This window comes from Coffea arabica, chromosome 11e, assembly GCF_036785885.1.
Source record: "Coffea arabica cultivar ET-39 chromosome 11e, Coffea Arabica ET-39 HiFi, whole genome shotgun sequence".
In the NCBI taxonomy this organism is placed as follows: domain Eukaryota; kingdom Viridiplantae; phylum Streptophyta; class Magnoliopsida; order Gentianales; family Rubiaceae; genus Coffea; species Coffea arabica.
In genome coordinates this window covers 21102376-21117970 of record NC_092331.1, presented here as the reverse complement: position 1 = coordinate 21117970, position 15595 = coordinate 21102376, and the positions used below count along the sequence as shown (strand labels likewise).

The following is a 15595-nucleotide window of genomic DNA, read 5'->3' as shown; positions in this document are numbered from 1 at the left end:
ACAAGCAAATTCGAAACAAGAGTGTCTTGCATGCTTTTATTGAATTGGGAAATCCACTCGGCTGAACAACTAGAAAAAAAAATAAAGAAACAGCCGCTACAAGAACTCTAAACCCAACCAACTTCTAAAACCGAAAGGGCTACCAACGTCATCCTGTTTCCTAATTTATAGCCACCGCTTGCCCATACTTATCCCCAGTCTTGGTACCCTTTCCAAGCACTTAGGCAAGGATCCAGTCGGTTGAACTTAAAAAAAAAAAAAAAAAAAGGGGAACAGAGAGAAAGGAAGAAAGGAAACAGCCGCCAAGACTCCTAAACCCAGCTTGCTTCTAAAAAAAAAGGGACCCGACAAGACCAAGTGGCCCTCCAACTCGCTTGTCTTCTATTTGGTAGCCGACCCTTCACTAGAATTACTCCTAAGGTGTGTTTGCACCTCTGCAAAAAGGAAACCAGCACCTTGAGCCAGCTAGAATAGGAGTAAACATTCCACGGAAATCCAGCAAAGCAAAAGGACCAACTTCCTTGTCGGTTAGAGCATTGAGCATCATTCGTAATTTTTTGTAGCTTTGTGTCCATTCTTTTTCTCATTTTTACTCTTGAATATATTCTACCACTCCATTCCTAGTGTCCTAATTTTGTTTTCCAAGAAAATCTCTACTCTTACGAATCCCAAATTCTAGCGTGAACTTGATTTTTAAGCTAAATTTGAGTACTTGAGGAGTTCTACTTTCTTCAAGGTTTTGCAAGGGGCTGTGAGAAAATATTTTGGTAAGCTTATTAGAGTGATCTGAGTGACCATACACGAGTGTGAGCGTATACACTTAGGGAGTGAAGTGAGAAAAAAAAACAAAAAAAAAATTACTTTTTCCCCTATTTCCTTTTCTTTGCTATTAACCCTTGCAGGTACACTTGAGACTCCATGTCCAGTGGAAACGAAGGAGTATCCCGTCCCATGAACTTTGAACAGATGATGGAGCAAATGGAGAGGTGTTTCCAATGCATGCTAGAACCCGTTCAAGATGAGTTGCTGCAACTCCAAGCGTTTGGAACACCAAAAACCTCTAAGTCCATGCGAAGGCGAAGAGACGTGGAGGAGTCGTCCGATGGTTCCAATAATGATGATGATGATGAGGAACCTCGAATTTGACCAAGGCAAAGGAACCAGACTGGACCTACCGATGTATTCAAGGGAATCAAGATGCAAATCCCTGAGTTCAAAGGACGGTCCGATCCCGAGGCCTTTCTCGAATGGTTATCCAAGATCGAAATGGTCTTTTCTTGCCAAAACTACACCGAGGTGCAAAAGGTGCAATTGGCCACCATGGAATTCACTGAGTACGCTGTGGTTTGGTGGGACCAAATCAAGAAGTCTAGAAGGAGAAATGGGCTACCTGAGCTCATTCCATGGCCCGAGCTTCGAGCCATGATGCGCACCCGCTTTGTACCTGGACATTACACTAGAGATTTGTACCACCGGTTACAAACCTTAGTCCAGGGCAACCGGAGTGTGGATGAGTACCACAAGGAGATGGAGATCCTGATGCTTAGAGCGGATGTACAGGAGGATCCTGAAGCCACCATGGCGAGATTCTTGAGCGGGTTACGACCCGATATTGCTGAACGAGTGGAACTTCAACATTATATGGAGTTGCATGAGCTTGTAGACAAGGCTATTAAGGTCAAGCAAAGGCTCAAGAGAAGGGGTACCATCGATCGAATTTCGGCAATACCACCTACTCTACCAACCGCCCATTCCAACCAAGGAATGATTCTCGGCCTTCACCAAATGCTCCTACACCAAAGCCGAGATTCGAGGGAGGTAAGGTGGGCAACCCTAGTATTAGTAAGCCACCCTCTTCTACTCCAAAATTTGAGGAGCCTAGGGTACAAACTAGAGCTTGTGATACTCGATGCTTCAAATGCCAAGATAGAGGCCATATTGCTAGTCAATGTCCCAATCAAAGGACTATGATTATGATGCAAAATGGTGAGATCGTGAGTGAGGACGAAACCGAGTGCGAAGGCATACTGTAAGGCCCAAAGACAACCTAAGAGGGGGGGTGAATTAGGTTGATTAAAATCTTAATCAAATTTATGCAATTTTTTTGCTTAATAAAAATTTACCTTCTTTTCTAGTAATGATCAATCAAGTAGATTAGAAGAAGAGAGCAATATTGATTCGAAAAACAAGTATAGATAAGCAATGAGAATTTTATTAAACAAAAAAAGAATAAGATAGAATATCAAACCGATTGTCTACCAAGCTTTCCTCAAACTTGAAGACCAATCACTAGGTTGAGCAACTTCTCTTTGATGAAAGATGATCAACTAGATGTACAATGGAGGGAGCACTTCCTCCTTGCCCTAAGCCTCACTTAGTCAAGCTAAGAAGTTTTACAATCAATCAGATAACCCTCAACAAAGCTACACTAAAGAAACTTTCAATCACAAAAGAAATGGTCACGAGAAATTCACACCACTTGGAGAACAAATCTAGCTTTGGAGACTATTTTCAAGCTAAAATATCTCTTGAGATCTTATAAACAAAGTGTGCAAAAGTCCTTGTCTTGTTCAGAATCGTTTGTATTTGAAGGGGACCTAAAATGGGCTTCATTAATGCTTCCAACGGATAGAAGGCAGATGAAGAGTCAGCTAGCCGTTGGGGATGTCGGACGTCCTACAGATTAGTCATCGTCTGATCCCATCGTCCGAAAATCAGTCAAGTTGTTGTTCGGACGTCCGATGGGATTTTATCGTCCGAGCTTCTGTGTCCGAACGTCGTCCAGAGAGTTATCAAAGCTTTGTGGAATTTTTAGGACGTCCGATCCTTCAGGACGTCCGATGCTTCCTTACGAGCGTCCGACAGTATTTCCTTCTTGATGTTCTTCATCCCTTCGGACGTCCGATATGAGTGTCCTGTTTTTGCTTCTTCTTTTGGTTGATATTCATTTCTTGACATATTCGTACCTGATTCTTTGATAGGCAAAAACACTTATATTTGAAGAGAGTTAGATAAACATTTCAAAGTACATTGTGATCATCAAAACGAAGAATAACATTCTCCCCCTTTTTGATGATGACAAAACAATTGTTTGAAATGCGATTTGATGATTGCAAAATAAGCTCCCCCTTTCTCAATTGACAAAAACTCCCCCTTACTTAGTGAATCATAGAGCAAAAATTTGAAAAACTCCCCCTCACTTGGCTACCCTACCGAATTAATCAATTATCCAAAAACATAACCATTAAACAGCCAACATCCAACATTTTACCAATTCAATCCATCAAGCCAATTCAATTTCAATTAAATCATCAATCAATCCAATCCAGTCCTCTCCCCCTTTTTGTCATCACAAAAGGCCAATCAATCACATATATCACGGAGAACCAAAAAACATTCATCACATCCACACATTCATCATTCAACATACTTAAAATCCATCCACATATCCATAACCATTACAGCCATAATCATCCATGAAAAAGTACTAAACGAACATAACATAAACATAAGCATTATATCTACATATCCATTGTTGAACACCACAAACACTAAAAACACATGAAATAGTCAAACAAAATGCAAATGGCCCTATGGTGAACTAGGTGGATCCAGTGTCCTTCGAGAAAGCTGATATTGGGAGAGGTCCTCCTCTTCAGTTTCTTCATCATCTTCAGCAGCTTCTTCAACTGGTGCCTTGCCTTTAACTGATGTGGAAGGGCCATGAGGAGTCACAGGAGTTGATGAGTTCGGGTCTGAAATTGATGAACTTGGATCAGTGGGGCGTGGCTCTTTGCCATGTGAAACTTCCTCAACCACAGGTGGGGAAAAAAGAAGGTTCTTTTGTCTAGGTAGACTGTTTGATATTCAGAGGACATGGTGAGCATTAGACCATGTTCTAGAAGAAGAACATGCTGTTTGAGTTCACGAAGGAACTCAATCACTTCATCATTGGAGGAGGAAGATGCCTTAGTGGCAGACTTCCTGGGATGAATGGGAGTGAGTGCAATAGATGAAGGATTGTGTAGTGGATCATGTGCAGCCTTAGACCTAGGTTCACTGGATGATGCCCCCTTATAAGCCCATAGATTATCCTTAAAGGCAAGATTTTTCCTTTCAAAATATCCTTTGGTAAAGGCATAAGAAGATGCTTCTTTAGGACAAACACCAAGAATTGGTACTTTGTAAAACTCAAAGATCTTTTGAAGAAATTTTCCATAAGATAATTTTCTGCGAGAATCAGTGGCATAGCGAAGTAAAAACTTGCACATGACAAAACCAAAATCAATACGAATCTTTTCTCGAAAACAGTAAAAGAGATACAACTCGATTTTGTTTGCATCTGTTCTATGGCCATCAGTAGGCACAAGCAGGTTTGAAATGATTGAAAAAGCAATTAGATTCACAGGGGCAAGATCATTCTGTTTAGCATCAGCAGGGGCAAAAAAACTTCGTTTAAAATAAGTCAACATCTTAGCCCCATCAAAATGATTATCAGCAGTAGGATGCTCTTCATAGGAAAAGAAATTTGTAATTTTACTCTTGCATCCAGGTTCAATAGTAGTTTTTAAAATATCATTCACAATTTCAGAATCAAAGACTAAGTCTACCCCATTAACCCTGGACATAATCTCAGTTTGGTCAGTGCCTTTCCTAAGATTAGCAAAGAATTGATACAGCATTTCAGGGTAATAAACATTGGGCATAGAAATGAGATGTGACCATTTCTAGAAAGCAAATAGACTCAGAATGGATTCTAAACCTATTTGGCGAAATTCAGAAGAATTTATAGTGCGTTGAGGAATGACACCTTTCTGGGATATCCAGGAGTGTTTGTCTTTTGCAGCATCATCAAAGAATGTAGGGAGTGTGGTTGATTTTGGAGGCGGTTGAGATGAGGCTCCCTGTCCAAATTCAGGCTGAGGGGAGGGTTGTGGTGTAGGCTGTGACATTCGACCCTTTACAGCTCATCTCTTGAAGCGTTTGGATGATCGTTTGACCGTAGGAAGATCATCATCCTCATCCCTGAGTGGGTGTTTGCGTCCGGCAGTGACCTTCCCTCCTCTTAGATTCACCATTGTGCGAAATGTGTGGAATGAAGGATGCAAATGATGCACACAGTAGTATGGAAGTGAATCACACAGAATTTTTGGGACAAAAAGTCCTTGAACAACATTTGACAGAGCGGTTATGAGAAAGTAGGGTTTTGAGGGAAATTTGGGAATTTACGAAATGTTATGCGATTCGGTGAAATGATCAGGAGAAATGAATCGCAATCAATCAGGAAAAGTTTTGTTTGAGTCAATTTGGGAATGAGAGCTTCTGAATGGTATGAATTTGAGGGCGAGAGATGAAAGGGTTTTCATCCGAGAGGAAATAGAAGAAGAAGAGTTTGAAGCAAATGACTAAGAAACTTACTTTTAAAAAATGAGCCGTTGTACTGTCGGACAGCCGAACGAAGTCGTGCGTCCGACAGTTTCATCCGAATAGGTGCATTCTGGGAAAATAGCTGAAGAACATCATCGGACGTCCGTTCATCCTCTTTCGGACGTCCGAAGGCTATGAAAAATTTAAGATGATTTTTCGATTAACCCTAATTTTGATCTTAGATGAATAAATTGATCTAATGGCAAAGCTTTGGTAAAAATATCAGCAAATTGATCTTTAGAATAAACATAATTTACATAAATTTCATCTTTTTGAACAAGATCACGAATAAAGTGGTGCTTTATATCTATATGCTTTGTCCTAGAATGTTGAATTGGATTTTTGGTCAAATTAATAGCACTAGTATTATCACAGAATATAGGCATGTAGTCATATAACAATCCAAAATCATTCAAGGTATGCTTCATCCATAAAAGTTGAGCACAACATGCACTAGCGGCAATATATTCCGCTTCGGTTGTAGACAGAGATATTGCTTTTGCTTTTTGCTAAACCAAGAAACTAAGCAATTACCAAGAAAGTGACAAGTTTCACTAGTACTTTTTCTGTCCACACGACAACCACCAAAATCCGCATCCGAATGTCCATATAAAGCAAATTCACAAGATCTAGCATACCAAAGACCATAGTCTAATGTACCTTTCAAATACCTAAAAATTCTTTTAACAGCATTTAAATGTGATTCTTTTGGACAAGATTGAAATCTAGCACACAAGCAAACAACAAACATAATATCAGGTCTACTTGCGGTTAAATAGAGTAAGCTTCCGATCATACCTCTATAGTGCTTTTCATGCACATGATTACCTTCTTCATCTTTGTCAAGTTTTGTAGAAGTGAACATTGGAGTTCCAACTTGCTTTGAGTCCTCCATGCCAAACTTTTTCAGCAATTCCTTGGTATATTTTGCTTGATTTATAAAAATTCCCTCAAGGGTTTGATGTATTTGAAGTCCAAGGAAGAAATTTAATTCTCCCATCATACTCATTTCAAATTCACTTTGCATAGTGGTGGAAAAATCCTTGCATAGATACTCATTAGTAGCACCAAAAATAATATCATCAACATATATTTGCACAATAAGAAGGTCATTTAACACATGCTTAGTAAAAAGTGTGGTGTCCACAATACCTCTTTTGAAACCATTTTCTATCAAGAAACCACTTAATCTTTCATACCAAGCTCTTGGAGCCTGTTTTAAACCATATAATTCTTTAGATAGTTTAAACACATGACTTGGAAATTTTGTATTTTCAAAACCGGGGGGTTGATCCACATATACTTCTTGATCAATAAAACCATTTAAAAAGGCACTTTTAACATCCATTTGAAACAATTTGAAACCTTTGAAACAAGCAAAAGCAAGAAGCATTCTAATAGATTCTAATCTCGCTACGGGAGCAAATGTTTCATCAAAATCAATTCCTTCTTCTTGTGCATATCCTTTAGCAACTAATCTGGCTTTATTTCTTACACCAACACCTTTATCATCCAATTTATTTCTAAATATCCACTTTGTGCCAATGATAGGTTGATTTTGAGGTCTATCAACAAGTGTCCAAACCTTATTTCTCTCAAATTGATTAAGTTCCTCTTGCATAGCCAAAATCCAGTTATCATCCTTTAAAGCATCATTGATATTTTTGGGTTCAATAAGAGAAACTAAAGCAAAATTGTCTATCAATTTTCTAGATGAAGAACGAGTCTTTACCTTTTCGGATGGATCACCAATTATAAGCTCTCTTGGATGATTTTGGCTAAATTTCCAAGCATTGGGAAGGTCTTTGACTGAATCATCATTCTCATCTTCATCACCCTTTTCTTGATCATTATGAGCTTCATCCATCATTTCCATTGCTGCTGGTTTAGAAATTCCTTCATCACCAATTTTCAGCTCTTCCATTCCTTCACGAACACCTACATCATCATCCTCACACGACCTTTTGAAATTATCATCATTAGTTTCATCAAATGTTATGTGAATGGCTTCTTCTATCACAAGAGTCCTTCTATTAAAGACTCTATATCCTCTTTTGTTCTCACAATAACCCAAAAATATTCCTTCATCAGATTTTTTCTCAAACTTACCAAGATGTTCCTTTAAATTTAAAATAAAACATTTACAACCAAAGACTTTGAACTATCCAACCGTAGGTTTCTTATCAAAAATCAGTTCATAAGATGTTTTATTCAAAATGGGTCTCAAAAGGATTCTATTCATCACATAACATGCAGTGTTTACAGCTTCAGCCCAAAGGTATTTTGGCAAACTACATTCACTTAACATAGTTCTAGCAGCCTCTTGTAGTGTCCTATTTTTCCTTTCTACAACACCATTTTGTTGTGGAGTTCTTGCAATAGAAAACTCATGGGTTATGCCATTATGATCACAAAATTCTGGAAAACCACAATACTTGAATTCCGTTCCATTATCACTTCTAATCCTAACAATTTTAAAGCCAAGCAGATTTTGTACTTTAGCAAACAATGAAGTGAAATTCTTGAAGGCATTATCCTTATGAGCAAGAAATATCACCCAAGTATATCTAGAATAGTCATCCACAATCACAAAGCAGTATTTCTTACCTCCCACGCTAGTGATTTGAGTAGAACCAAATAAGTCAAGATGCAAGAGTTCTAAAGGTTTAGAAGTTGATACACACTTCTTTGGTTTAAAAGAAACTTTTGTTTGCTTTCCAAATTGACATGCATCACAAATTTTATCCTTTTCAAAACTAATTTTTGGCAAGCCTCTAACCAGTTCCTTTTTCGAAATTTCCTTTAGTAAATTCATGTTAAAATGACAAAGTCTCCTATGCCACAACCAAGGATCATCATTTGAAGCTTTAAGACATTTGAAGCTAGATGAATCAATTTTATCAAGAACCACAATATATATGTCGTTAAACCTCTTACCTTTGAACACAACATTATATTTGGAATCAAGCACAATGCATTCATGCTTTTTAAACAACACATTCACGTCTTTATCACACAATTGACTAACACTAAACAAGTTATAACCTAAGTTATCAACTAAGAGCACATTATGAACAAAAGTTTCACCATCCTTACCAACATCACCTATTCCAATTGTCTTAACTTTCACATCATCACCGAATGTCACCTTTTCACTTGATTTTGATTTTAGCTTTATGAACAAAGAGGGATCACCGGTCATATGCCTTGAGCAGCCGCTATCAATAAACCATTTGGACTTGTTTGAGCCTTTTTCCTGAAAAGAGAAAATGTTTGGTACCCTTTTTAATTTTTGGGTCAACAATAGTTAGCATTGTATCTCACTAACCACATGCATTTCATCCCTTTGTTCAGATTTCTTTTCACATAGCAATCTCCTTTCAAATGCCCTTTTTGACAACAAAAATCACACATAATGGAAGAGTCCTTAACATGTACTGGTTTGACATATCTCAATCCACTTCTTCTATATGTTGTGAAATCATGTGCATTTTTGTTGCGTGCTAATGTTCTTTGATGAGCAGTAAGAAAGGCAGATGACATGTTCTTTTTGAGAAAATCTTGTTTTCTTGCTTTCAAAGTCTCATCCAAGTTGTCCATTCTTTTCTTCAAATCACCATGTCTTTCCTTCAGCATTTTACAAATATTTGTCTTTTTATCAAGCTCATTTTGAACATTAAATCCGGCTCTTACAAGACAATCATTGTCAGTCTTTAGTTATTTATTTTGTTGAAGAAGACTTGTATTTTCATGAATGAGAAAAGCAATTTTCTGTTTTAACTGCTTGTTTTTATCATAAGATTCCTTCAAGGCATTATGCAGTTTTTCAACAAAGGATTCAAGATCATCATCTTCTTCATCATCACTTTCAGATTGAGAGTGTATGGAAGTTACCTCATTATCTCCAACAGCCATGAAGGCCATTTGAGCTGATTCTTCCTCTTCTTCAACTTCCCCTTCAGAGTTGCATTCATTCCAAGTAATCTGGAAGTTGTTGAATCTTGGCTTTCGATCAGCTTTCCCATCTTTTATTTTCTTCATGGGGCATTCGTTTGCATAGTGTCCAGGCTGTCCACATTCATAGCATTTGTCCACTAGCTTCTTGTTGAATTCTTGTTTTCCTTTGTTCCTTGCATTTGATGAATAATTTTGAAATTGATTGCTAGGTCCTCCCTTTCTAAACTTCCTTTTATTCAAGATTCTCTTGAAGCCTCTTGTGATGAGAGCAAGATCATTATCATCACCATTCGAGTCTTCATCATCCAAGTGAGCTGGATCATCTTCACTTTGAGTAGTCTTTAGAGCAATATTTCTCTTTGTCCAGGCTGTCCACATTCATAGCATTTGTCCACTAGCTTCTTGTTGAATTCTTGTTTTCCTTTGTTCCTTGCATTTGATGAATAATTTTGAAATTGATTGCTAGGTCCTCCCTTTCTAAACTTCCTTTTATTCAAGATTCTCTTGAAGCCTCTTGTGATGAGAGCAAGATCATTATCATCACCATTCGAGTCTTCATCATCCAAGTGAGCTGGATCATCTTCACTTTGAGTAGTCTTTAGAGCAATATTTCTCTTTGCTCTAGCATCCTCTTCCTCCTGCACTTTAGATTTCAGTTTCAACTCATAAGAGGTTAGTGAGTTAATGAGAGATTCAATAGGCACAGAATTTAAATCCTTAGCCTCCTCTATTGCAGTCACTTTATTTTCCCATTCTTTGCCCAATGCATTGAGAATTTTCCTGTTCTTCTCTCCCAAGGTGTACTCTTTGCCCAACACCTCGAGATCTTTGATCAAGTCATTGAACCTGCAATACATTTTGTCAATATCCTCAAGAGGTTCAATTTTAAATGATTCATATTTTGTGACCAAGATAGCCTTTTTCTGTTCTCTCACGTTGTCACCACCCTCATGGATTTCCCTTAGCTTATCCCACATTTCTTTGGCCGATTTACAGCCTTTTACTCTAATTGATTCATTTGAATCTAAGGCACTATAAAGAACATTCATGGCCTTGGCATTCAATGTGAGGTTAGTCCTATCTTGAGCATTCATTTCAGCTCTCGTTTTTGGCCGAAGCAACCCTGTATCTGCATCAAGAAAGTTAGCTTCATGCGGTCCTTCACTCACAATAAACCATAGCTCAATATCAATAGATTGCAAAAAGATAATCATCCTTTCTTTCCAGCTAACATAATTGGAGCCACTGAACATGGGAGGCCTAGTAACAGATTGCCCCTCAACAAACATAGCATGACTGGTTGTCATCTTTACTCCAAACCGTTTAAGCTTAATCTCTAGGAGACCAAGATCTGATACCAATTGTAAGGCCCAAAGACAACCTAAGAGGGGGGGTGAATTAGGTTGATTAAAATCTTAATCAAATTTATGCAATTTTTTTGCTTAATAAAAATTTACCTTCTTTTCTAGTAATGATCAATCAAGTAGATTAGAAGAAGAGAGCAATATTGATTCGAAAAATAAGTATAGATAAGCAATGGGAATTTTATTAAACAAAAAAAGAATAAGATAGAATATCAAACCGATTGTCTACCAAGCTTTCCTCAAACTTGAAGACCAATCACTAGGTTGAGCAACTTCTCTTTGATGAAAGATGATCAATTAGATGTACAATGGAGGGAGCACTTCCTCCTTGCCCTAAGCCTCACTTAGTCAAGCTAAGAAGTTTTACAATCACTCAGATAACCCTCAACAAAGCTACACTAAAGAAACTTTCAATCACAAAAGAAATACTCATAAGAAATTCACACCACTTGGAGACTATTTTCAAGCTAAAATATCTCTTGAGATCTTGTTAACAAAGTGTGCAAAAGTCCTTGTCTTGTTCAGAATCGTTTGTATTTGAAGGGGACCTAAAATGGGCTTCATTAATGCTTCCAACGGATAGAAGGCAGATGAAGAGTCAGCTAGCCGTTGGGGATGTCGGACGTCCTACAGATTAGTCATCGTCCGATCCCATCGTCCGAAAATCAGTCAAGTTGTTGTTCGGACGTCCGATGGGATTTTATCGTCCGAGCTTCTGTGTCCGAACGTCGTCCAGAGAGTTATCAAAGCTTTGTGGAATTTTTAGGACGTCCGATGAGATTGATGTGCGTCCGAAGCATGCGTCCGATCCTTCAGGACGTCCGATGCTTCCTCACAAGCGTCCGACAGTATTTCCTTCTTGATGTTCTTCATCCTTTCGGACGTCCGACAGATTCCTTCGGACGTCCGATATGAGTGTCCTGTTTTTGCTTCTTCTTTTGGTTGATATTCATTTCTTGACATATTCGTACCTGATTCTTTGATAGGCAAAAACACTTATATTTGAAGAGAGTTAGATAAACATTTCAAAGTACATTGTGATCATCAAAACCAAGAATAACACATACCACCTCTTGACGGAGGTAGTGATGGGGAATCGCCAAATAAAGAGGAGTTTAGTGCACCCGAGGGTCATTTTGGGACTGCATTGGTTGCAAGGAGAGCATTAACTGCACGTGTTAAGGAGGACGAGCTTCAACGGGAGAACATTTTCTACACCAGGTGCTTCGTCAACCAAGCACTTTGTAGTGTGATTATTGATAGTGGGAGCTGCACAAATGTTGCTAGTTCACTCATGGTGGACAACTTGAATTTGCCTACAAGGGATCACCCGCGACCCTACAAACTCCAATGGCTCAACAACTCTGGGGAGGTTCGAGTAACCAAGCAGGTTCTTATATCCTTCCAAATCCATAAATATTCTGATGAAGTATTATGTGATGTAGTTCCTATGCAGGCTAGTCACATTATACTAGGTAGGCCTTGGCAGTTTGACAGACTGGTGACTTTTGATGGTGTGACTAATAAGTATAGCTTCTTGTACAATAGTAAGAAAGTCACACTGGCTCCCCTTTCCCCCAAACAAGTGCATGAGGACCAATTGAAATTGCAACAAGAGTTTGAGAAGCATAGTGCAAAAAGGAAAGAAAATGAGAGAGCCGAGGCAAAAAATGAGAGGAAAAGGGCTATAGATAGCTCGGCAAGTGAGGTAAAAATCGAGGGAAAACAAATGCTCCTGATAAAAGCCAAGAAAGTGAGGAAGTTAATGAGAGATGAGCAGCCACTTCTTATGCTTGTTAGCAAGGAAGTAGCGCTGAATGTGCATGAACTTGATACTGATATACCTCTCGAGGTTAAGTCTCTTTTACAGGAGTACGCTGATGTCTTCCCCGAGGACTTCCCAAGTGGATTGCCACCACTTAGGGGCATTGAACATCAAATTGACTTCATCCCTGGAGCTTCATTGCCAAATCGCCCAGCTTACAAGAGCAACCCGGAGGAGACTAAGGAGTTGCAAAGGCAAGTGGACGAGTTGCTAGGCAAAGGATGGGCACGTGAGAGTTTAAGCCCGTGTGTTGTTCCAGTCATTCTGGTGCCCAAGAAAGATGGTACGTGGAGAATGTGCACCGATTGTAGAGCCATAAATGCCATCACGGTAAAGTATCGCCACCCTATACCTCGCTCAGATGACATGCTTGATGAGTTACATGGGGCTGTGTTCTTTACCAAAATTGATCTCAAAAGTGGGTACCATCAAATTAGGATTAAGGAGGGGGATGAATGGAAAACTGCCTTCAAGACTAAGTATGGATTGTATGAGTGGTTAGTAATGCCTTTTGGGCTAACTAATGCACCTAGTACCTTTATGAGGTTAATGAATCATGTTCTGCGTCCATTCTTAGGAAAATTTGTGGTAGTTTACTTTGATGATATCTTAATTTATAGCAAGTCTTATGATGAGCATCTAGAGCATATTAGGGCTGTTATGGATGTACTTCGAAGAGAGAAGCTCTATGCCAATCTCAAGAAGTGCAATTTTTGCACTAACGAGCTTGTGTTCCTAGGGTTTGTTATAACTGCGCAGGGAATGAAGGTGGATGATCAAAAGGTGCAAGCTATTCAAGAGTGGCCGACACCACGGTCCGTGGGTGATGTTCGAAGCTTCCATGGACTTGCGGGTTTCTATAGGAGATTCGTGAGGGACTTTAGCACTATTGCTACACCCTTGACCGAGTTGATCAAGAAGAATGAGAACTTCCATTGGGGAGATTCTCAAGAACAAGCCTTTCGCGCTTTAAAGCACACACTCACACATGCACCTGTACTTGCTTTACCTGACTTTTCTAAGATATTTGAAATTGATTGTGATGCTTCAGGTATTGGAGTTGGAGCTGTGTTGAACCAAGGAGGAAGACCTATTGCCTACTTTAGTGAGAAACTCAATGGGGCTGCACTAAACTACTCAACTTATGATAAAGAGTTATACGCCCTCATTCGAGCACTACAAGTGTGGCAACACTACTTAAAGCCTAAGGAGTTCATGATACACACCGATCATGAGTCCCTTAAGTACCTTAAGGCCCAGCACACCTTGAGCAAGAAGCATGCAAGATGGATTACATTCGTGGAGTCCTTTCCGTACGTGATTAAATACAAGGCTGGTAAGTCTAATGTGGTTGCGGATGCACTCTCCTGAAGGTACTCTCTACTCACCTCCTTAGATGCTAAGTTGTTAGGGTTTGAGCTGATTAAAGAGCTCTATACCCAAGATAGTGACTTTGGTGAGCTTTACACTTCTTGCAAACACACTGGGCAAGGTAAGTTCTTCATTTCCGATGGATACTTGTTTTGTACCAATCGGATTTGCATCCCACATGGATCACTCCGAGAACTCTTGGTAAGGGAATCCCACTCAGGTGGACTTATGGAACACTTTGGGGTTGATAAGACTCTTGTCATGCTGCAGGAACACTTCTATTGGCCGTACATGAGGAGAGATGTTGCACGGGTGGTGGAACGGGGCTTAGCTTGTAAGAAAGCTAAATCCAAGGTATACCCGTATGGCCTTTACACCCCATTACCTATTTCTAGTGCACCATGGGTAGATATTTCTATGGATTTTATACTTGGTTTGCCTAGATCCAAGTATGGCCATGACTCCATTTATGTGGTAGTGGATAGGTTCTCTAAAATGGCATACTTCATTGCTTGTCATAAAACGGATGATGCATCTCATATTGCTAACTTATTCTTTAAAGAGGTTGTGAGATTGCATGGCATTCCTAGGACCATTGTATCTGATAGAGATGTTAAATTTCTAAGCTACTTTTGGAAGACACTCTGGTCTAAGTTAGGCACCAAATTGCTATTCTCTACTGCTAGTCATCCCCAAACTGATGGCCAAACTGAGGTGGTGAAACGTACATTAGGTACTTTATTGCGTGCCATCATCAAAAAGAACTTGAAATCATGGGAAGAGTGTTTACCTCATGTTGAGTTCGCTTATAATAGGGCTATCCATTCTACTACTAGTTTCTTTCCTTTTGAATGTGTTTATGGCTTTAATCCGCTAACACCACTTGATCTAGTGCCATTACCTAGTAATGAGCACGCACATTTGGATGGTAAGAAACGTGCAGAGTTTGTTAAGCAACTGCATGAGAAAGTCAGGGCTAACATTGAGAGGAGAACTGCTCAATATGTCAAGCAAGCTAACAAGGGTCGCCAAAAGTTGATTCTTGAACCTGGAGATTGGGTGTGGTTACACATGTGCAAGGAACGTTTTCCTGAACAAAGGAGAAACAAATTACAACCACGGGGTGATGGACCCTTTCAAGTGTTGGAGCGCATCAATGACAACGCCTACAAACTTGATCTTTCTGGTGAGTGTGGCGTTAGTGCTACATTTAATGTTTCTGACTTAGCCCCTTTTGATGCAGATGATGCTTTTGATCTGAGGGCAAATCCTTCTCAAGAGGAGGGGAATGATAGCATCATAGTACGTGACCACGTCTACAGTGGCTCGAGTGATCAAGGGGGTGAGGATCGCATGCAAGCTCCAAGTGGATCCATTACTAGAGCTCGAGCAAAGAGACTTCTTGAGCAACTCAGTGTACTTATTCAGGCCATACACAAGTCCTTTGAAGGATTCGTACACTCAAGTGAAGGTGATCGCGGTCCGGTATTGAGCATTGAAGCTACACCTGAGTATTAGGGTCTTATCAAACCCTAGTTAGTGAGATTCGCATTATAGTCATTTAATTCCACATTAGTTGATTAGATTGAATAATTGGCTAAGTGCATGTTGCACATAGAAATGCCAAAGGAAGATTACGTTTTAGTCATCA

The 15595-nt window shown here is 39.4% G+C and overlaps 1 protein-coding gene across 1 annotated transcript; it reads left to right on the top strand.

The window, feature by feature from the left end:
* The first annotated feature begins 1197 nt into the window (after positions 1 to 1197).
* LOC113718156 (uncharacterized) lies at positions 1198 to 13944 on the top strand. Its single transcript, XM_072071993.1, has 2 exons — positions 1198 to 1823; positions 11835 to 13944. Exons 1-2 carry the CDS (start codon positions 1198 to 1200, stop codon positions 13942 to 13944), a joined length of 2736 nt encoding a protein of 911 aa, XP_071928094.1.
* Positions 13945 to 15595: the final 1651 nt, after the last annotated feature.

Bases quoted from the DNA above. Each gene is read 5' to 3' on its own strand.
- LOC113718156 (XM_072071993.1), top strand. From the start codon at position 1,198: ATGCAAATCCCTGAGTTCAAAGGACGGTCCGATCCCGAGGCCTTTCTC. The intron at 1,824-11,834 runs GTGGGCAACCCT...TGACGGAGGTAG, and splicing joins CGAGATTCGAGGGAGGTAAG to TGATGGGGAATCGCCAAATA.